Raw genomic sequence first — 22,907 nt, 5'->3', positions numbered from 1 at the left:
GTGTAACAGACCAGATACAGCATATCAGATAAAATGTCTTGTTCTGGATTCAGAAGTTTGAGTTCAAGCCTGGGTCCTTGACTCGCTCTGCAGGGAGGCCCCAGTGAGGACTTCCTCATCATTCTGTAAGGGACATCAGAGATAGCTGGATGTGATGCTAACTATATCACTTCCACATGTGTCTTTGACTACAGAAACTGGTGCGTCTTAGTCATGCTTTATACCAATAGGTCACCTAGGTATGGGTGGACCTTTAACAGACCAGGTGAAGTGAATTGCCTCCATCTATCACCCTGTTGAACAACGAACTATGGAAGATTCATATGGGTGAAATAGGGAAATTTACAATACATGGTTAGGATGTGGAACTTATTGTTACTCTTTATCGTTAAGGGTAAGGACTCTGAAGAAATAAAAAAAACTGATGTTCACATGGAGAATGAACACTTGTATATGTAGCTTAGAAAAAATTTCAGTAATTTAGAATTGATAAAAACCCTCTGAAATGATCTCTGACTGATGGAGGTTGGAAAGAAATTTTACCAACGGCAACTTGTTCTAGAATTGCACACAACAGCATTTCTTACACTACCTATACAGCCACTGTCTAAGACGAGATGCTGGACTTGTTCAGACTTATTATGGTGATTCCAATGAAAAAAATGAGTGCCTCTGGGCAGGGGAAGAACTCGGGAATTCCAGGCTTCCAGTTCTCCATTGAGTGAAGCCTGAAGACTAATTAAAGGGAGCTTCAGTATTCTAGGGAAGTGTCTTGCTTTTTTCTGTTTTCCTAGGGCAGTCCCATGGGAGTCATCCTTTGAATGAGTAATTTTACTGTGGGGAATTTTCCTTCATTTAATAGAACCACTTGTATTTTTATTTTTCTCCTTTGAAAACAAATCAAAAGAGAGAACATATATTTTCTTCTCTGTGAAACCTGGCATTCCCTACAGCTGTAATCCCGAGGTCCCACTGAAATATTTCATTAAACTCTCCTCCCCTCCCCCCCAAAAAGAAAAGCATTCTTGTGTCATTTCACTGGAAAATATGAAAAAAATGTCCTCCTTATCACTATTTCAGTGAGAGTTCATGGCCATTCTGCAAAATTAATGGCAGAGCTTTGGCAGATTTATGTTCTAGGGACAGATTCTTTTAATTTTTTTGTAATTTTATATGTTGCATTGCCAGTGCACATTTCTTGATTTTGTGGTGTTCCTGAATTAAGAGAGGGGTTTTTGGGTTTGTTTTTTTATTGTAGAATTTATTCAAGTCTTTTCAGTTGCTTTTTCAGTTGTTTTCCTCACTTTTTATTGCACCTGCTAAATGCCTGAAGACTTGAATTAGAAAAAATAATCCAACAGTTTTGAGAAGTAGAAAAAAGAAACCACCATAACCAGCTTTTCCCATTTTAGAATGATTGGTGCTTTAAAGCATGATATTCTGTGTAGCTTTATATCTTCATGGGTAGCTTATTCTATTTACCTATGCATCCCCCACTGCTGATCGGTGGAGGGACCCTGCTGCTCACCATTTGCTCTTGATCAGCAGGGAGGCAAAAACTACAGTTTTAAATATGGCGCTGTTTTTGCCGCTTGCCGCTGATTGGCTGAGGGGCCCTGGCAGCTCCATTGTATATTGTTGACCGGACAAGAAGCAAAAACAGCATTATATTTAAAACCATAGTTTTTGCCTTCCTGCTGATCAGGAGTAGGGGGAGAGGGAATGGGGTGCGGTCTGTGGCTGCCCCGTGATGCTCCGCATGGAGCTGAGCCCCAGCCAGGGCAGCCCCAGCCTAAGCTCGCCAGCCTGGTCCAACCAGTGCACACACTTGCAGCAGAACTGCTCCCGGTGGTGTTGCAGCTACCCAGATGCTGCTCTGCTCCTCTCGCCACCTCCAGCAGTGGCTCCTCCTCCTGCTGGGAGGAAGCTTCAGCTGGGCAGCTCCTGCCCCAGTGCACAGGGCTCCAGCTTCCAACTGCCTTCCACCCACTTCATCCACCTAGCATAATGAGCAGCCACCTCCAGGCACAGGCTGGAGTGTGGCACTGGCTGCCCCAGGTGGGGCTCGGCTCCACACCACAGGGGCAGCCACAGACCGCACCACCTGGGCGAGCTCTGCTGCATGCACCCCCTCCCCCTATTCCTGAGTAGCAGGGAGGCAAAAACCACAGTTTTAAGTATGGTGCTGTTTTTGCCTCCCAGCTGGTCAACAACATACAGTGGGCTGCCAGGGCCCCTCAGCCAGTCAGTGGCAAGTAGCAGAAATGGCGCCATATTTAAAACTGAAGTTTTTGCCTCCCTGCTGATCAAGAGCAAGCAACAAGCAGTGGGGCCCTTCCACCAATCAGCAGTGGGGAGCATGCAGGGGAACCTTCAAGATTAAAGGAGCTGATGCGCAGCCAACTCCTGCCATGAATTTGGTAGGTCCCTAGTTATATTGGATGTATAGCTTATGTCAAATATTCCATAACTTATTACTCCATCTTTCAATCTTCCAGGCCCAACCTCCAGTAAGTAAACTATGCACTAACCAGTCATATAGGTATTTAAAGTTCTATTTATCATAATAATAAACTTTGCTTGTAAATGTAGCCTTTTCCATGACAAAGTTTTATATAAACACATAGCAAAACCCTTAGTTTTGCCACCGGTGTTCTTTCTAGACAAAGGAAGGAGAATGAAATGTATACTGCAGCAGTGAAATGTCCTTGAAAAGGACATTAGTAACAGTATCTGCCCTCTGCGCCTTCAGGTTTTCATAATTTTTGAGTTGCTCAGGTTTCTTGGCTGCGTTTGGACCATTATTTTACTGTTTTCCAATTGCCATCTAAGGGTAACTGAGTGACTGAACAATTTTCTTAGCTTTCAGCATGCAACCATCGTTTCTTTGTTTCCCAATCCTTATACACTGGGATCAAGTCATCTTTTGAAGTGTGGCTTTTTGAGGATTGATGCTCTTGTACAACTCTGGAGATGGACCCAAACCAGACTGCCAGATTCGTATCCCATGAGTAGTAATCATGAATCCAGACTTACCTGAACTTGATATTATCAACATTGTGACTTGACCAATAGCTACAAAAACTCTGAAGAATTGAAGTGTGTGTACAAATTGCAAATTCATATGCCTTGTGGTATTAACTGACCATAAAACAAAATAGGTTACAAACTATGAATAGTTAGTTAAGAGAAGGGGTAGAATAGCTGCTAGGTCTGTGATTAAACTCTTCTTCTGACATAGGAATTTGATCAGTTATAATCCATGTAACAAGTTCCTCTGAGTCTTTCTTGCTTAGATTTATCACGTTTCTCTGTCCACTGCTACTACATTTTCACTAAATTTTGCATTTTTTGTTTTTGGCTATAAAAAATTTTGCATTATAGTTTCCAGAGATGCATTTCAAACTTGTGTTAGCTTACATTTTTATGAGTTGTCTACCTTTTAATTTCCAAGAGAGATGCCATTGCAGAACAGGTCACAGCAGTGAAACAGGTATTTGGTGGTTGATATAACTTTATTCTGCTACTCCTTCACTAATGTTTAGGTATGAAGAGGCTTCCAAAATTTAATATGTGGCTGATGCTTGCAAAATCCTTTAATAAACTAATTCTGTTAGTATTGTTCCTTTAGTCTCAAGACAGATGTCAGATTTTTCCTGAGAGAGACTTTTATTCTGGATCCTACAGATGTACAAGTCCATTGTCCCACATTAAGTACCTATGAAGTACAGAAAATGTGCATGTGGAGGGGGGGAGGGCGGGACGACTAATTTGAGTTAATTGCTGTTGAAGCTGCATGTGTAAAATGATTGTCCTGCATCCTGTGCCTATTTTGATGCAAGCCTGAAACATTCAGATCCAGGATAAACCTGTGGCCCACTTTTTAGCCCAAGTGTGTTTGCCAGAGACCCTTTGATGGTGATGTCAGGATTTTGTATATCACCTTTTTCTGGGTCTCTATTCTGTTCTTATCTAGAATGGGAAATCGTAAAAGCTTGAGACTTCTTTCAGGCTGTCACTGCCATCAGTATGTATACATAGTTTCTCTCTGACGTTTGAACACAGTGGAGTGCAAGACTGAAGGGGGCCAGCTGGTTCATTTGAGATGGCTTGCCAGGCACCTCTGTTAGTCTAAATCTTTTATTTTAATGAACTCGATAATATACCCCATGTTGAAGGAATCTGGCTGGTGATGAGGGGGTGACTTAGGATTTGTTGTCTTTGGGGATAGGCCCCATTTCTATTTTCTCTGGTCTATTCAACCTTACTTTCATGTCTGGGCCCTGTGGCATGATATCATTGGGAATCAAGACACAAGGGCAGAATAGTCCCAGAGGGTGTGAGAAATCCTCCAAAATCTTGTGTTTAGGCAGATATAATAATTTCTGGCCATTGTTGTCTCCCCTTGTCAATAGCTCTTCTGGATAATTTTCATTTCAAACTAACTGCTGAGGCTACTGGGGAAAAGGGTAATCCATACATATGTAGTGGGAGTTGTAGAAGCAGGAGACTTTTCTAGAGAAATTGGTTCAGTTAGAGGAATATCCAGCTGTCAAGAGCAGATGGGCCAGCTCAGTAATTTGATTCTTTTAGTCTTTTACCCTCTAAGCCAGTTGAGCTGGAGTACCTAGAAAGGCAAAATACTCTGTCTTTCTCAGAAGTGATTTATTTGTAGGGGTGAAGCTAGGGAATTTCCTCTCTCTGTAAAACTCAGTATCTGCCTAGTCAAAGAATGTTTGTCCTTCTCAATTTGCATTTATACATTTATAGAAATTATACATTTTCCTGTAGCTTGTACTGTACATAATGACCCACTATTTACCTTGCTCTTTGGTTACCAGGCATTTAATATAGTGCTCTTTCCCCTCCAGGAATTTCACAAAGCTTTCTTTCTCATGGGCGGGGAGGAACTTAGAATAAGTCATGCAAGAGCAATCTCTGGTTAATGAAGGAGTGGCTTAGAAGGGCCTCTTCAAAACACTTCAAGTGAATGATGACTGCTGCAGTATATGGTTCTGAACATGTATGTGGAAAGTAAATGCAGGGGGAAATGGAGAGGGTATCAGTAAAGTTCTGGAGCTTCCCCACCTAATTTGGGGTGAATAAAGCAACCACATCAAAAATAGTATAGAGGATGATAACAACAATCATATTAGACTTTATATTTAAAAAAGAACAAAATCTTGAAGGGATAAGTCCTACTCTTTAATACTTAAAATGCTTCTCTGTATATTGAGGATTGGAATTTAGTTCTGAAAACAATTCTTTTTAAAAAACAGGGTGAGGTTTTAAGTTATTATTTAAATAGAAAAAATGCCTAGTCTGACTGAACAATCAAAGATCAGGCCTTGTCCCAGATAGATCTTGGTTTTATCTCTACCATAAGGACTTAGATTTGGGGGAAGGGGGATGGTTGTGCATTACTGATAAGTGATGCTTGGACTTGAGGCTGTTATCACCTTCCAGCATTTCCAATTAACAGAACCAAAGCTTTGGTCTTTAGAACAAGGAAGCCGTTCACCTCCCTATTGCCAAAAATATAAATGAAGGAAAATGGAAATATCCAAAGCAACAGATGGGCAAAATCAAGGATATTGTCATACCATTGAAAATAGTTTGTGAGATCCACAGCAAAGAAATAATAGCAAGAGCAATTTTTTTTTACTTGTTCCATTTTACTTATTACTCTTCCCATTCTAAACGAAGAAACATATTCACATATTATTCACAGTCTTTGTTTCCACACCTGCAAATATGTTTTGTTTCTTTAACAGGGCAAAAAGGATGTGTCCCAGATATTTAACAACATCTTGAGACGACAAATTGGCACTCGAAGCCCTACTGTGGAATACATTAGTGCCCATCCCCATATCCTATTTATGCTCCTAAAAGGGTGAGTGTGTGTGTTTAATGTGGGTGTGATTTCCATTAAGCAGGATTGCCTGAACCAGGGATGGCCAACCTGTGGCACAAGTGGCACAGGCAGCACAGCCTCTGTGGCCTGCAGTCAGTCAGGGAGGGGACAAACAGCACAGCAGTAGACAGGGTTGAAAGCATTTTCGTACCTGAATTATTTATTTGGCTAAGATTTCTTATCCAGATTCCCCACTGGGATAATTTACCTTCTGACTGCTTCTCCGTTTTTCAGTGTATCTATTGCTTTCTGCCTTAAACTTTTGTGTAGCATTACTGGGTGCAGTTAAACAGCTGCTGAGATTCCTTCAGGGGTTTCTGCTCCTCAGCCCCTTGGAACAACATAGAAGTTGATGGAGAAGTTAATGCTGCTTTTGTGAGCATTGATTCTTCAGTGGTTTTACCTCACAGAGGAGGCTAAAGCTCAGCTGTAGCTCATGGGCACCCAACATGAGTGTTGCCATTAAGGAAAGGAACTAGGCAGCAGCACAGAGGAGATGTTGACTGTACGGATGCTCAGGCTTGCATGAGTTTGGGACCAAACTTCCTTGATGCTTCTGTCCTACTCTGCTTGACCACAAATCCTTCCCTCTTTAGTGAGAATCTGGGCTTTTCCATGCCTTAAAGGCTACTGATTTCTGATCACCCTTTCATCAACTTTCACTGAGGGAGGGAGAATAAAGGTCACTGTCCAACAAGAGGCTTGGGCTTGATCTGGAGGAAAGTGATAACCATATATAGTGACGAATGTGGTTAGGTATAACAACGCCACTTTACATATAATAGCAGGACTCCTACCTGAAAACATATAAGAATCATGAGATTTTAACAGGAAATAATGCATTTGGGGTTTTTTAATTGACTTCTAGTTTTTTAAGACAGAAGGCAGGCTATATTTGCATCTTATGGGCTAACTCAGGGGCAGGCAAAATGCGGCCCATGGGCCAGATGTGGCCCACCAGGCCATTCTATCCGGCCTGCGGGGCCCCTAAACATTTTAGAAAATTAATATTTATCTGCCCCTGGCTGCCTGTCATGCAGCCCTGGATGGCTTGTGAAAACACGGTAAGTGGCCCTCCGCCCAAAATAATTGCCCGCCCCTTTGTTAACTAAATCGGATACATCTAGCATAAACGTTCATAAGCTCAACCTCACCTCATCAGATGCTGTTAAAGGATGCATACAGGGCAGTGTATAAAATGGAGAGCCTGATTTAAATACAAAAGACAGGAAGTGGAGGAGGGGAGGTGGAAAAGGGAGGCAGCGCTGGGCAAGGCAAACAGGGAAGTAATAAACCCAGAGGAACAAAGGGGTCACAAAAGCAAATTGAGATAATGGGTAAGAATCCATAGTCCCTGTTTAAACCATACTTCACAGATTTCATATACATTAGGGGCTGGAAGGGACCTCTTGAGTTTGTGTCCAGTTCCCCTGCCAGAGGCAGGAAGTCTGCAGGGATCAAATGATCCCAGCAAGAGAAGCATCCAAACACCTTTTGAATAAGTCCAGAGTAGGTGCCTGCACCATCTCTGGAGGGAGTTTGTTCCAGACCTTGGATACTCGGACTGAAAAGAAGTTTTTCCTTTTATCGAGTCTGAATTGGCCTTCTAGAAGTTTGTGGCCATTAGAGCTAGTTATCCTTTAGGGAGCCATGTGAACAACTGTTCTCCCAGATCCTGATGCACTCCCCGCCTTATATACTTAACACAATCCAGTCTGTGGATTGTTTTTTGTTCCACAGTTTCCCATTCAAGTTGTTTTTTAAAGTTTTACTACTTAAGAACAGCTACTTTGAAGTTGGCACTGGAGAGTCCAGGAGGTCAAAGTATTCTACCATAGACACTTACGTTTTTCTGGACACAATTGGTGTTCATCCATTCTTACACATAGGATTACCTTGTCTGCCCAATGTAGACAACTGTGAGGCACTGTAAGCAGGTGATGGTGTACATGATATTGGTAGAGGGTGCAGGTGAATGAACCTCAGATTTATAACTCGTGTTATCCAGCCCAGTGATGATGTGGTCTGTATTAATGAGGGGGCACAGCTGGCATCTCGGTCTGTTGCAAGGCCCTCGTGTCTCACTGAGAATCTGACTTAAATAGCCTGTTACTTGAGAGATGCCTTTTGTGGGTGAGGGGGGACTGTCTGTAAATCAGGACAGGTTTGTTCCTCGTGGCTACCTTGAGACAGTCATCATTTTCCAGGAGGGCTAGGAGGTAATTAATGACGTGTCTGAAGTGTTCAAGCTGGGGGCTGTAGGTGACAACCAGAGGAATTATGTTGTCTTTGTCCCAGGTTTGGTATTGTGGGAGGTTGGTATGAGTTCTGAGTCTGTCTTTGTTGATATGAATGGCTACGGTTTTGGAATTGTATCCATGGGCAGATCTAGGTTTTAGAAAAGGGGGCGGTGCATATGGTGTGTTGGATCATTACATATAATGCAATACACTTTTTTTGCAGTTAAAGGGAAACTAGGTGCTTTGCTAGGGGGCTAGCCCTATATTATTCAGTTACAATTAAAGGAAAAAAAGCAAATATAACTATTGAAATGTGACTAATTCGCTAGATTGTATATCAGTTTTAAAACCCCCCCACAAAAAAACCAGTCAGAAAATAGTCAAAATATGCTGTCATTTGTCCTGTAGTCATTATAGTTAAATGTACTTCTTTTATTTGGGTTCACAAAACATAATCTAGCCTTGAGCATCTTGACAGTGCCTCTAGTACTTCACTGTCAGTCATTTCTATACCTGAGTTGATAAGACCACCTAACCTGAATTAAGGTTTTTAGCTAGAGCTAAAAGTAGTCTGCAGGGTTGTGAAATAGAAGAGACATTACCAGGGATGGCTAACAGCCAGCAAAATTGCAGAAGAAAATATTTTGAAGACTAGAAAGTCAAGTCCACTAAAGAAGATAGAGGGTCATTAGCACCTGTGGAGTGGAGAGAAATTAGCAAGAATCAGAGAGATGACAATGAGCCATGAAGTCAATTGACTCTCTTGGCACTGCCTGAATAGAAATGTTGCTACATGCTACAGCTCTCAGGCAGTTGGTTTTTTAAATTTGGGTGGAGTAGGAATCAAAGGGGGGTGCAGTTGCAGCACTGCAGTGCCCCCGCTCCCAAATCTGCCCCTGATTGCATTGTAGGAATCCCTGCTTCAGATTGCTTCCTTTTCTCCCTCCTGCCTTTCCTGCCTTTTTGTATTCATATCACTCTCTCCATTGTATATACTGCTCTGTGCATGTCCTTTTACAGCATCTGTGGAAGTGAGCTTGAGCTCATGAAAGCTTATGATACATATATCAATCTCCAATTTAGTTAGTCTGTAAGGTGCAGATCTACCCTGCCTTCTGTCTGCCTTCAAACTGACACAGCTAACTAATTATTTCTAGTTTAAGATACTTCAGGGCTTGCATTCAGTCTCACAGGTCTTTCTTTAAAAAACAAACAAACCAGAACCTAGGGAATTTGATTTTATACTGAAAGGTATAAAGATTTTAAGGTTTTAAGACTTAGCAAACTATGAGTTTGCTCCTGATCTTGTTGAACTTAGTGGCAAAACTGCTATCGACTTAAAAAAGAACAGGACTGAACCTGTTCTTTTTCTATTAAAAATACAGAACCTGGGCCATCATTGATCTTAACAAATTGCATGTAATAATGAAATGTAAGTAATTCTTAGCCATCAAACAAATCTGAGTTTCAAAGCTATTAATCTGAGTCACCAGATTCTTCAAAAGGATGCCAATCGGCTTGCTAGAGGAATGGTAGTGGCAGGTGCTTATTTGTACTGATTAAATGTCAGTGTTCAGACCACATCTCTCTTGATACTAAACTGGTCATGTGACAGTGAACGTTGTCACGTGACAGTGAACTTTGTCACATGACAATGATGATGGCTCATGTAATCACTGCTTATAAACATTTCAGAACAACTTCTACTGATTTAAGTCAAACTAAATATTATCTCATGTGTGGGTAGGTTCTCTTGACAAGCCTGCATTATTTTTTCTTAGTTTTGGGGGATTGTTTGTTTTGATTTCTGCCTTCTTTCCTTTCATTTTGTTTGGGACAGTGCCTTGTATGTCTGTATCACATGGTCCATTTTTATTTAAAATTGTAAAATATTTTGGGTTTATTTTGGATTCTGGTAATAAGATTTTATTTCATTTTATTAATATGAAAGTATAGACATCGAATTTGTATTATCAATAGGAGTGGCACTATACAACAGGTGAACTGTGCTAAAATATTAATATACCCAAATATTGGAGAACATTATTAGACACTGTTACAGAATTCTAGATAATAATCCAAAACACTTACTCCTACAATACTACCGCAGGATTTGGGTGATTGGTGTAGAATACTGTAACTTATTTTTAAATAAGGGAGCTTAATCAAGTACCTAAAGCATTTGCAGATGTATTTGAGTGAACACAAAGGCACCTGCCTGCATGGAATCCAGACACAGGATTGACTAAATCCATTACTTACCATATGTGCCTAAAACTGGAGCAAGGGCCAAACCTGGAATTTGTTGCATGCAGGCAGACTGCTATGCCCATGTACATTGAATCACAACGTTAGGACCTCAGGCTTAATTTTAGGCATCTGATTTCGAGCACTTGGCCCTGCAGTTACTTTTATTGCTTTTCTTTCTTCATCATGAATCTTCCAATGAATAGAATCCCTCAATGTAAATTTCATTTTAGAGAGAAAAGAAAACTGAAACAAAATGGGCAATAATGGCAGTTTCCTGTTCTTCTGAATGTGAATGCCTCTCTTATTTAAACATAGGATGCTAAGCCTACTATTTAACATTAATGCTCATTGATTTACTTTTTAAATAAAATTAATGTTTTTATACACAGATGGTGGAATAAACAGCACAGGATTATCAGGGAGGCTTGCCATTGTTTGAATGCTATTAAATGTAAAATTTCCATAGCTGCCTGACAGTTCCCAGAAGTTTCAACAAAAGGCCACTTTTTCACTGAATGTGGGTTCTGTTGTTAAGTAGGAAGAATCCAGAATCGGATCTCTCTCCCAGTATTCCCTGAATAATACTCCAGTGGCACTGCCAGTTTGAGATCATTGCTCTTACCTTTTGGTTCCTCTTTTACTTCTCAGCTATTCCCTCCCAAGCTCTTAGCTTCACAAAAAACTTTAGCAAATGGTTCATTGCTTACCTACTTTTTTGTAGGTTAATTGACTTTCCTGCTGCCAAAGGGACTCACTTTTAATGACCTCTTATTTTCCCTTTATGAAAGCTCAGTGTGATTTGTGGTGTGTAAAAAGGACTTTAAAAGAATGGAGCCTTTGGTGTATATATAGTAGCTAATATCCCTGGGCCAGATGAATCACTGATTTAAATCTGTTGCTCTCAAGAGTGTCAAATGAGTAACGAATTGGGTTCCATTTGACTTAAAATAACTTGTTCTTCTGTGGTTCAGAGCTACTATAGAGTATTTCACTTCATATCCTAAGGTGGCATTCTGTGCCCTGAGATACCTAAAAGAATTATAAATGTCAAATATCTTAAGGGCATCTTGCCATGCATGTTTCTGAGCTATGCTCCATTGCTATCTCCAGATAGCCTTTTAAAAGTTGGCATTGCTAGAGATTGATTTTGTGCTAAGTCATTAGCAAAAATCCCAACTGACTTCAGTGAAAGGAGACCAGACTTTAAAGGTCAATGTAGAACTTAAAGGAGGCAGAGTAGTTTGTTAATAGTCTTTTGTCCTCTCCAGGATTGATGCCCTGCTGGGTTCTTCCTCTCCACTCCTATCTCTGTGTCTTCTATGTACACCCCATCAACTGCATCCCCAATGCATCAAGATAACTCTTCAACTCACTTCTTACAGTACCCACAAAACTGGGCTATAGATATTAAATTAAAGTTAGTTTCTCCTTTGGGTTTCCAATGCATCCAGCTCAGTGAATACTGAGGCCAGTTCTGGTCTCCACACCTCAAAAAGGATATAGAAAAATTAGAGAAGGTACAGAGAAGGACAGCAAGGAGGATTTAGTGGTATGGAGAGGCCTCCATAGGAGAAGAGCCTAAAGAGGCTAGACCAAGGATGGGCAAAATGGTGGATCCGGCTGGTTGCCAGGCTCCATATCCCAGCAGCCCTAGCTGAGACCCCAGGGGCTGGGGCCATGACAGTGCGGGGCCACATAACTGGGGCTCTGGCCTGGCTGTCCCAGCCCTGTGCTGTAATGGAGACTGGCCAGGAACCACTGGGGCTGGGCCAGAGCCTGGATCTTGCAGTGGTGGCAGCACGGGAGGGGGACGAGGGACCAGGGCAGAGTTGCGACCTGCTGCCCACACACCTCTGCGATGAGCACGGGTTCCACGGCAGGGGCATGCAGGCAGCACAGCACGGCTCTGTGCTGTCACCGCTGCCAGAACTCAGCCCCAGCCCTGGACCCATGTCCTGCCCGCACAGCTCCTGGATGGTTTCCATTGAGAACCTGGGAGTGCAGGGGTGTGATGGTGCAGGGCTGGACCAGGCTGGGGCAGAGCCCTGGCTCTGCAGCTCAGTGGCATCACACCCCTGTGCTCCTGGGGTCTCTGTGGAGACCAGCCAGGAGCTGGAGCTGCTGGGAAATGGAGTTTGTTGCAGGCCAGACTTCGCCCACCCCTGAGCCGGGCCTGTTCAGTTTTAGAAAAGAGATGCTTGCAGGGGAACATGATAAAGGTTTACAAAATACTAAATGGTAAATAGGGATTGATTATTTACTGTCTCTCACAGTACAAGGACTAGGGATCACAAAATGAAACCAGGGGGTACTAAGTTTAAAACTAACAGAAGGAAACTTTTTCACACAACACGTAATTAGTGTGGAACTCCTTGCCACCAGGTGTTGTGGAAGCTGACAGTTGAGCCAGATTCAGAAAAGGGATTGGACAAATTCTCAGAGGAAAGGGGCATCATCAGCTATTAAGTATGGGAGTTAAGGATACAGCCTCTGAATCAGAACTTCCTAGACCTGAAATGCTGGAGGCTGCAAGTGGGACAAGAACAGTGGGGAAGAAAGCCCTGGTCATACCCAGTTCACTCTCCCTCTTGGCATCCACTCTTTGCTGCTGCATGACACAGGATACTGGGCAAGATGGACCTATGGTCTGACCCAGTTAATGGAGATTTTTATGTTGTTATGCATGTTGTCTGTTAAGTTTCACTCTGGGTGTGAAGGAACTGCATGTGCAGTGAAAGTGCTAGGTGTGACCAGAAAGCTGGTGATCCTCCTTTGTGTATCGTCCAGGAACCCAGCCTAGCTTGCTTTACTTTTGTGAAAAGTCTGGAAGACACAACCCAATTCCAGATAATGAAACATTTGGCTAAAAGTGTGGGGGAGGGGGGTTCTACTGCAATGATATTTGCATTTTTTAAGTGTATTGTTCTGGAAACAATGTAATTTGTTTATCCAATGATTAAATATTTCCTGGCCACATTCCATGGAGTGACTCTGCCTCTTTTGTTTGGAAATTTGCATTTGTACTAATGTGACCTGATGCAGTAGATTTAGAGGTAACACTTAACAGAAAACATCTGTGGACACTTACCATATAGAGTTGCACAGTAAAATTACAAATGGCCTTGAAAACCACAGCAATAGTGCTTCACTGACTTCAGTTACTTGGGAAAGAGAAACTTCATTTGTCTTTTGAATCATTAGTTTGTTTCTCCTTAAACTAGTTATTGTAGTCACCAACTTAAAATATGCAGGTTTGGGATGCTTTGGAAGGCTGTAATTCTTTCTGCTCTTAAAACTCAGTGACTTATTTTAGATTGGACATTGATGGTAAACTGGAAAGGCTCACATGTTTTCAGCACAAATAGTGCTCTTTCTTATTTTAGGCTGGTGGTAGAAAATAATTGTGTAGATGAACAATAGTGCTGATAAGCTTTGAATGGTGATGGCTAATTTCAATATACCATAGCCCACTGAAGAAGAGTTTCCTTTCTATATCTTTGGAATATGTTGTATTCAGCTAACATTAGCATGTGTTTGTTCACTTAATGGTCATTCCATATGTTCAGTATGTTGGTTTTTGGGGGGGTTTTGTGGGGTGTTTTTGCTGGAGAGACTTTTGCTTCCCTAAATCCTGTTCTGTTTTGCTCTTGAAACCTTGCATGGTTCAGTAATGCATTGGTGATTCTGGGCCGTGTGTGTGTGTGTGAGAGAGAGAGTGGTAGAAACATTTACATACAGTAGGTTTTCCATTTATATTTAAAATAACTGCCTGCTTTTGATGTTCTTTTTGTATCTAGATATGAAACTCCACATATTGCCTTACGTTGTGGAATTATGCTAAGGGAATGTATCCGGCATGAACCACTTGCCAAAATCATCCTTTTCTCGGAACAGTTCAGGGACTTCTTCAAATATGTGGAAATGTCAACATTTGACATAGCTTCTGATGCCTTTGCTACATTTAAGGTAACTTGCTTAATGTCAACCACAGTTTTATGATACAGGATTTAAAACAGCCTCTTCATGGGCCAGAGGCTGTTGGATGTGGTGTAGTGGACAGAGACTGAACTTATTTATAATGGATGACTTTACTGTGCAGTGGAAAATATCAGCCAATATGGAATTGCAGCCTAATTCTGAGAGGTGGTGAATGACTCTTCTACTAGATTCTTTGGGCTTGGACCACCACAGAGGTCCAGATGTTAATGCCTTGATCTGTGCAAGTAGCTTACATGGCAGGCAGACTGATATATCTTTACAGAACTAGACTGAAGTCATCCAGACTCTGCCCAGGTGTAGTAACTGATAGCATGCAGTGAGTTGCAGGATTAAGGTTTAAGAAAGCAATTGCTCTGCAGTCTTTTGGGTGATTTCCTTTTTGGACAAGGTAAAACCAAAACACTGATTTCTCTACAGCTCTAGTAGCTTATATAACAAACTTCAGGTTTTTATTCTTGAGAGACCAAGCTGAGCAAATATTTAGAGAGAAAAATCCAAATATGGGTGAATATATAAGTGAATAGCTTTGGCAGAGTTTGCAACCCTTTGTTTCTATACTCAAATACAAGTCAAACTTAAATGAATGCCTGCCTGGGCCTTAGATGGCCTTGCTGTTAAATTTAATTGCAACGCCAAAGTAGCAGCTTGTGTTTGTGTTTTTGGGAAGCTGGTAGTTATGTTGATCTAATCCCCAAACAGAAACAAATCATATGACTTACATGACCAAGCACATTACAGTAACACCAGTCAAAGAGCAAGCTGCAGCACAAAAAATAAACTATTGGTAAATAATTTTAAATAGTGAGTAAATTTTGAGAAACCTGCAATCTGCACAGAACTAGCCTTCCACTTTGCCAGACCCACAGACAGAGCTGCAGTCCCTGCACTCCACCTAGGTCCTCTCAAGTGCAGGATGTTGTGAAGAAGATGGAACTATGGCTCTGATTCCCTCCCCAAAGCAGTCCAATGGACCTTTGCTCTATGGAAGAGCCCTGATACGCATCTTTTCAAGGCATGTGGTGCTGATGTATAGTTCCTCTGACTGTTGTGTAATGCAGAGTCCAACATGATGCAGAAATGTTTTTGAGTGGTCTCTGAAGTGCAGCCACACAACACCCATCATTCTGGGCTGTGTTCTAAATGGCACAGTCTAGCACGTAACTACTGTAGCAGGAAAATTGGAGAGGTTTTTAAATCACATGTGGAAGTTTGTCTTTAGGAAGTACTTGTGGTTCAGTATTCCAGCCCAGCTGTGTAATATATATTTTAACCAACATATGCCTCACAATATCTTTAAAACAGCAAACCAAACAAACTGGAAGAGCGACTGCCACACCTTCATCCCAGGCTCTGGCTGCAACAGGGAAACAGCAGATTGTCCAAAGAAAAATAATACCAATCTCCTACTAAAGCAGGTTGTGAGAGCTGCAGCCCCCAAAAATGCTCATTTTATTCCCCAAGCACATGGGCTGACTAAACATTAAAAATATCCTTTTTTTTTCTTAACACTTTTGCACAAATGGGCAATATATTCATAGTTTCATAGTAGCTAGGGTCAGGAGGGACCTGAACAGATCATCCAGCCTGACCCCCTGCCACAGGCAGGAATGAATGCTGGGTTCACAAGACCTCAGACAGGTGATCATCAAACCTCCTCTTGAATTTGCCCAAGGTAGGGGTGAGGACCACTTCCCTGGGAAGTTGGTTCCAGATTTTGGACACCCTAATTGTAAAATATTGCCTTCTGATCTCTAACCTAAACCTATTCTCCACCAGCTTATTACCACTGTTTCTTGTCACCCCAGGTGGTTCTGGGGAGAAAAGGGCTCTGCCTATTTGCTGTTGATCTCCCCTGATGAGCTTGTAGGCAGCCACCAGGTCCCCCCTCCGCCTCCTCTTGCTGAGGCTGAACAGGTTCAGGTCCCTCAGTCTCTCCTCTTAGGGCCTGTCCTGCTGCCCTCTCACCAAGCGGGTGGCCCTCCTCTGAACCCTCTCCAGGCTGGCCACATCCCTTTTGAAGTGCAGCGCCCAGTACTGGATGCAGTACTCCAACTGTGGTCTGACCAAAGTCGCATTGAGGGGGAGTATCACCTCTCTGGACCGGCTTGAGATGCACCTTTGGATGCATGACAAGGTATGGCTGGCCTTGCTGGCTATGGTCTGGTATTGGCGGCTCATGTTCATCTTGGAGTCAATAATGACTCCAAGATCCCTTTCCGCCTCTGTGCTTTCAAGAAGGGAACTCCCCAGCCTGTATGTATGCTGTGGATTCCTTCTTCCAAGGTGCAGCACCCTGCATTTGTCTACGTCGAACCCCATTCTATTCTTGTCTGCCCACTTCTGTAGTCTGCCTAAATCTGTTTGAAGCCTCTCTCTCTTCAAGTGTCAGCCTCACCCCACATCTTAGTGTCATCATCAAACTTGGACAGCGTGCTTTCCACCCCCTTGTCCAAGTAGCTGATGAAGATGTTAAACAGTGCGGGCCCGAGGACCAAGCCCCAGGGTGCCCCACTGCTCACATCTCACCAGGTTGAGTACAACCCGTCCACCACTACTCTCTGGGTGCGCCCCATCAGCCAATTTTTTACCCATCCAACTGTGTAACCATCAATGCCACAGTCGCTTAATTTATTGATGAGGATGGGGTGAGAGACAGTGTGAAAGGCCTTCTTAAAGTCTAGAAAGACTACGTCCACGGCGACACCATCATCCAAGGATTTAGTTACTTGGTCATAAAAGGCAATCAGGTTGGTCAGGCAGGACCTGCCTTTGATGAACCCATGCTGATTGCCCCTGAGCATGATCTCCCCTGCAGGCCCCCCACAGTTGTGCTCCTTGATGATTCTCTCCAAGATCTTCTCGAGCACCAAGCTGAGGCTTACAGGCCTATAGTTACTTGGGTCCTCCTTCCTCCCTTTCTTGAATATTGGGACCACATTAGTCAGTTTCCAATCCCCTGGCACCTGCCCAGATGACCATGAATGCTCATACAGCTGGGCCAAGGGCTCTGTGATGACCCCTGCCAGCTCCCTCAACACCCTTGGGTGGAGGGCTTCTGGACCTGCAGATTTAAAAATGTCTAGCCCTTCCAGAAGATCCCTAACTACATCTGTGCTGACTGAAGGCCTGACAGACCTATCCCCCAGATTGTCCCCTACCTCTGGTAGGTGGGATATCCTGGTACCTGTTCAAGAAAACAGAGGCAAAGAAACTGTTAAAAATATCAGCTTTCCTGTCTGGCGTAGCCACAGGATTACCATTTGCGTATTAATTAATATCACTCCCAAAGATGTATGAGGAGATTTGAAACATGGATTATTAAACAAGGTCCATGCCCCAGGGAGGCTAGATGTAGATTTTAGACATAGCATGGGTGAAGATAACAACAATCAAGAAGGTGGAGGATTTAACGCATGTCCTTTTTTACTGGCACCTTGCCAGCTTCTCATCACATCGGTGTATTTCATATACTAATAATTTCTGATTAGGCAACCATTTTGTCCAATTAACTCTGTCTTATTTTGGCCTTAAAATGTCAGCTGTGAACTCTAACTGCTGCAGTGGGAGACACAATATTAAACAGTGCCTCCCCTACTAGATATTATTTGAGATTCATAGATTCATAGATGTTAGGGCTGAAAGGGACCTCAATAGATCATCGAGTCCGACCCCCTGCATAGGCAGGAAAGAGTGCTGGGTTCAGATGCCTCAGCCAGATGCCTATCTAACCTCCTCTTGAAGACACCCAGGGTAAGGGAGAGCACCACCTCCCTTGGGAGCCCATTCCAGATTTTGGCCACTCTAACTGTGAAGAAGTTCTTCCTAATGTCCAGTCTAAATCTGCTCTCTGCTAGCTTGTGGCCATTATTTCTTGTGACCCCCAGTGGCACCTTGGTGAGTAGAGCCTCACCAATTCCCTTCTGCGCCCCCATGATGAATTTATAGGCAGCCACAAGGTTGCCTCTCAACCTTCTCTTGTGGAGGCTGAAGAGGTCCAGGTGCCCTAGTCTCTCCTCATAGGGCTTGGCCTGCAAGCCCTTAACCATACGAGTGGCCCCTCTCCAGGTTATCCACATCCCTCTTGAAGTGCGGCGTCCAAAACTGGACACAGTATTCCAACTGCGGTCTGACCAGTGCCCGATAGAGGGGCAGTGTCACCTCCTTGGCTCTGTTTGTCACGTATCTGTGGGTGCATGATAAAGTGCAGTTAGCTTTGCTGATGACTTTGTCACACTGACGACTCGTTCATCTTGGAGTCCTCTAGGACTCCAAGATCCCTTTTCGCTTCCGTCCTACTGAGCAGGTCATTTCCTAGGCAGTAGGTGTGCTGGACATTTTTCCTCCCTAGGTGCAGCACTTTGCATTTCTCGTTGTTGAACTGCATTCTGTTGTTTTCTGCCCATTTGTCCAACTTGTCCAGGTCTGCCTGTAGTTGTTCCCTGCCCTCCGGCGTGTCCACTTCTCCCCACAGTTTTGTATCATCCGCAAACTTGGACAGAGTACACTTCACTCCCTCGTCCAAGTCGCTGATGAAAACATTGAAGAGTATCGGTCCAAGGACCGAGCCCTGCAGGACCCCACTGCCCACACCCTTCCAGGTCGATACCAGCCCATCCACCACCACTCTCTGGGTATGACCCTCTAGCCAATTTGCCACCCACCAGACTGTGTAATCATTCAAGTCACAGCCTCTTAATTTGTTCACCAGTATGGGGTCGGATACCATATCGAAGGCCTTCCTGAAGTCTATGTAAACGATGTCTACCATTACTCCTGCGTCCAGGTGTTTTGTAACCTGGTCATAAGAAGAGACTAGATTAGTCAGGCATGATCTACCTGCTATGAACCCGTGCTGGTTTCCCTTCAGCATAATTTTTCCTCTTGGGCTCTCACATATATGGGCCTTAATAATCTTTTCAAAGACTTTGCCAAGGATGGAGGTGAGACTGACTGGCCTACAGTTGCCTGGATCCTCCTTCCTTCCCTTCTTGAAAACAGGGACCACATTGGCCCTTTTCCAGTCCTCCGGGACCCGGCCTGTGCACCATGTGCGCTCAAATATTCTTGCCAGTGGCTGTGCAATGACATCAGCCAGTGCCTTCAGTACCCTCGGATGGAGCTTATCCGGGCCTGCCGACTTAAACGCATCCAACCCTTCCAAATGACTCTGCAACAGCTCAGGGTCAACGCTTGGTAGTCTGGCGCCCTGCTGCTGCCTCTATACAATCCCATTGTGAGACTTGTCTTGCCCCTCGCTTAGGAACACTGAAGCAAAGAACTCATTGAGGAGTTCAGCCTTGTCCCCCCTGTCTATCACCAATTGCTTTTGCCCATTCAGTAGTGGTCCTATTCCGCCGTGGGCCTTCCTTTTACTCCCTATATATCTGAAAAACAATTTTTTGTTATCCTTAACTTGGGATGCCAACCTCAGCTCCATGGTAGCTTTGGCCTTTCAAACTGCCTCCCTACAACTGCGAGCTGAGGAGGTTATATTCCTCTTTAATAATCTCTCCCTGTTTCCACTGCTTATATGCTCCCCCTTCTTGCCCTTAGGCTGCTCTGGATTTCTCTGGTCAGCCAAGGAAGCCTCTTGGCCCCTTTCCCCCTTATTGGGATTGTCTCCCTCTGTGCCCGAAGGATCGCTTCCTTAAGGCACAACCACCCTTCCTGGGCTCCCATCTCACCAAATCTCTTACTCTGCAGTGCATCATTGACTAAACGCCTGAGCTTGCTGAAGTCAGCCTTCCTAAAGTCTAGCACTTCCACCCAAGTAGTTACCTTTCCCACTCTATGCCTTATGATGAATTCTATTATTTGGTGGTCACTGTCCCCCAGGTGACTACTAATCTGTAGGTCTCCTACCTGTGTGGGCCGGGAGCGGTCCAAGGCTTTCGGGGGCACGCGGTGGGCTGTGGCCGGGAGCCCGCAACAGTAGGGCGGGTACTTTTGCACAACGGACTAGAATTAGGCACGGACTCGTAGCGGTTAATTAAAGATTGTTTTACTTACACCGTAGGTGGTTGCAGTGCAGGCAGGAAAAACTTTCTTGAGTTGCAGTTACAGACAAACACAAGTGGAGTTTGCTAGGCTCCACCGAAGACACACGCACAGAGTTTGCTAGGCTCCGCAAAAACAAACACGACAGAGCTCTGGATACCCTTGACGAGCGCGCAAAACCGTAGATATGTCTTAAGAAGTTAACGAACGAGACAGGAAGAGGCTGGTGGTTGATCAGGCCGCCGAACTCCTCTGAGACGCACACAAAGTTTCTATTACTCTGCCGCATGCTCAGAGTCCCCACGAGATGGTTGTGGAGTCCTCTACAACTTGGGCGGAAACTGATCTAACCTTTTATACGGCTAGCGAGCCAATTGCTAGCCGCCACGTAGGAATAATTTAGAAACAGCCAATAATGGGGTATGAATTTACACACCGGTGGCGGGAACTCCTTTGCACCGGGGTTTTCTCTCCGCAGCTGAGAATTGCACTGTGCAAAGAAAGCTCCATGTGGCGGGAAATAATTCTGCAGTGCCAAAGCGTGCACACAATCATTGGGTCATGACACTACCATGTCATCCCCTGTTGCCAATACCAGGTCCAGTAAGGCATTCCCCCTAGTGGGACCATGTACCTCCTGCATCAGGTGGAGGCCCTGTACACAGGATAGGAACCTGCGTGAATGGTGGGAATTTGCTGTCTGCGTCTCCCAGCAGATGTCAGGGTAGTTTATGTCCCCCTTGACTACCGCTTCCCTAGTCTTTATGGTCATCGAGAGCTGCCTCAGGAGTTCCAAATCTAGTTCTTCCCTTTGGTGTGGGGGTCTGTAACAGACCCCTACCACCAAATCCCTTTTCCCTTGACCTCCATGTATCCTAACCCACAATCCTTCTACTTTCTCCTCCTCTAATTCCATTTTGATACGGGTCGATGTATAACGCTCCTTGACATAGAGTGCAGCCCCTCCCCCTCTCGTCCCCACTCTATCCTTTCTGTACAGCTTATAGCCCTCAATGTGTACCGCCCAGTCACGGGTAGAGTCCCACCAGGTTTCTGTTAACCCCACTAAGTCGTAAGTTTTTTCTGCAAGCAGGAGTGCTAGTTCATCCTGCTTGAGATCTTCCAACACAATGGTTTTGCTGCTTTTCACAGAACATCTGGGACATTTCTGTCTCCAGAGTGGTTGAGATGTTGGAGATGCTGGATCATTTTAATGAGGCTGCCTGTTAGTTTATCAAATGTACTTTTTGGTTGGATCTTGCATTGAGTCCTTTCTCCAGGGGTCTCTGAGTTTTTTTTTTATTTGGCTTTTCCCCCTTCTGTTTTGGAACAGTCTCAGGCACAGTGCGCTGCCTGAGCACATGCTGGAGATATTGGGTAGCTTATTGTCTTTTCCTTGTTTTGTTTTCATCTCCTGGTGATAAAATGAGACTTCTGTTAGATAAGAATAACTAAATGAGGGTCTGATCAAGCAAGCCTTCCACACACATCCCTGCTGAAATCAAAGGCACTTACACCTCTGGAGGTCTTGCAGGATAATTCTCTAAACCAGAGGTGTGTTAATGATCATCAGCTGTGCTGGATATCATTGGAAAGTACAGGGTTCTCCATTCCTAGCAGAGTCTGCAAGGATGAGATACTGCAATAGGGAATCTTAAAAGAAATCCGTAAGTTCTGCAGGACATAAGCAATTCATGTGCTATTCACTCATGGCCAGTATACTTGGTAGGAATCATACTTGCCAAATCATTTAGTGATTAGTCCTGATATATGTTACTCTCTAAAATTGCTGCAAGCTGTATTATAGACTCAGTTTTTGGGTCATTGTGGACCTGTACAAACCCTGAAAGATCCAACAACTGTGCACCAGAATGAACGCACACCAGAAATCTATCGAAGACAGAAATACCCAATTACTGGTGGGGGCACATTTCTCACAAGAAAACCACTCTCTCTCCAATCTCTCAGTCCTGATCCTCAAAGGAAACTTACACAACACATCCCAGAGACAAGCCTATGAACTCCGCTACATCAACCTCCTGGATACTAAAAATCATGGACTAAACATTGGATTTTTGACACATTATAATCTGCCTGACAACTGACTCCCCAGCCCAGCCTCTGGCTTCTTTACTTTTCATTCCACCCAGGAAGAGCACACACCAACTGCTGAAACTTCCTTAGCCTGACGAAGGGTTTTTGAACCCGAAAGCTTGGTTAATAACTATTCTTCAACTATTTGGGTTGGTCTAATAAAAGATATCAAATTCACCCAAGGAACCTTGTCTCCTATGTCCTTAGACCAACACAGCTACAACCTGCACTCCTGCAGCATTTCCCTGTAGCATTCTGCAAACTGTACCTGATGCTTTTTTAGTATGTTTCAGTACCCTCTTAGGGAAAACCAGGTGCTACAGCTCCTTCAGTTATACTTCGAGCACTTCCACTTAACTGGGAGAGGGGGTGTTTCTGCTTTTCATTTCCTCCACTGCCTTGTCCCCAGAAAA

At 43.8% G+C, this 22,907-nt stretch overlaps 1 protein-coding gene across 11 annotated transcripts in view; it reads left to right on the top strand.

The window, feature by feature from the left end:
* The window catches only part of CAB39L (calcium binding protein 39 like), a 114,620-nt gene that overhangs the window by 69,353 nt on the left and 22,360 nt on the right, over positions 1–22,907 (top strand). For all 11 annotated transcript variants that reach the window (XM_014608375.3, XM_014608376.3, XM_019500432.2 and 8 more), the window contains 2 exons: positions 5,775–5,893; positions 14,202–14,370. In XM_014608375.3, coding sequence (XP_014463861.1) covers positions 5,775–5,893; positions 14,202–14,370 — 288 coding nt within the window. The remainder of the gene's footprint in view (positions 1–5,774; positions 5,894–14,201; positions 14,371–22,907) is intronic.

This window comes from Alligator mississippiensis, chromosome 1, assembly GCF_030867095.1.
Source record: "Alligator mississippiensis isolate rAllMis1 chromosome 1, rAllMis1, whole genome shotgun sequence".
Taxonomy (NCBI): Eukaryota; Metazoa; Chordata; order Crocodylia; family Alligatoridae; genus Alligator; species Alligator mississippiensis.
Note: the sequence above shows the minus strand (reverse complement) of the source record. Positions and strands in the feature narration are given on the sequence as shown.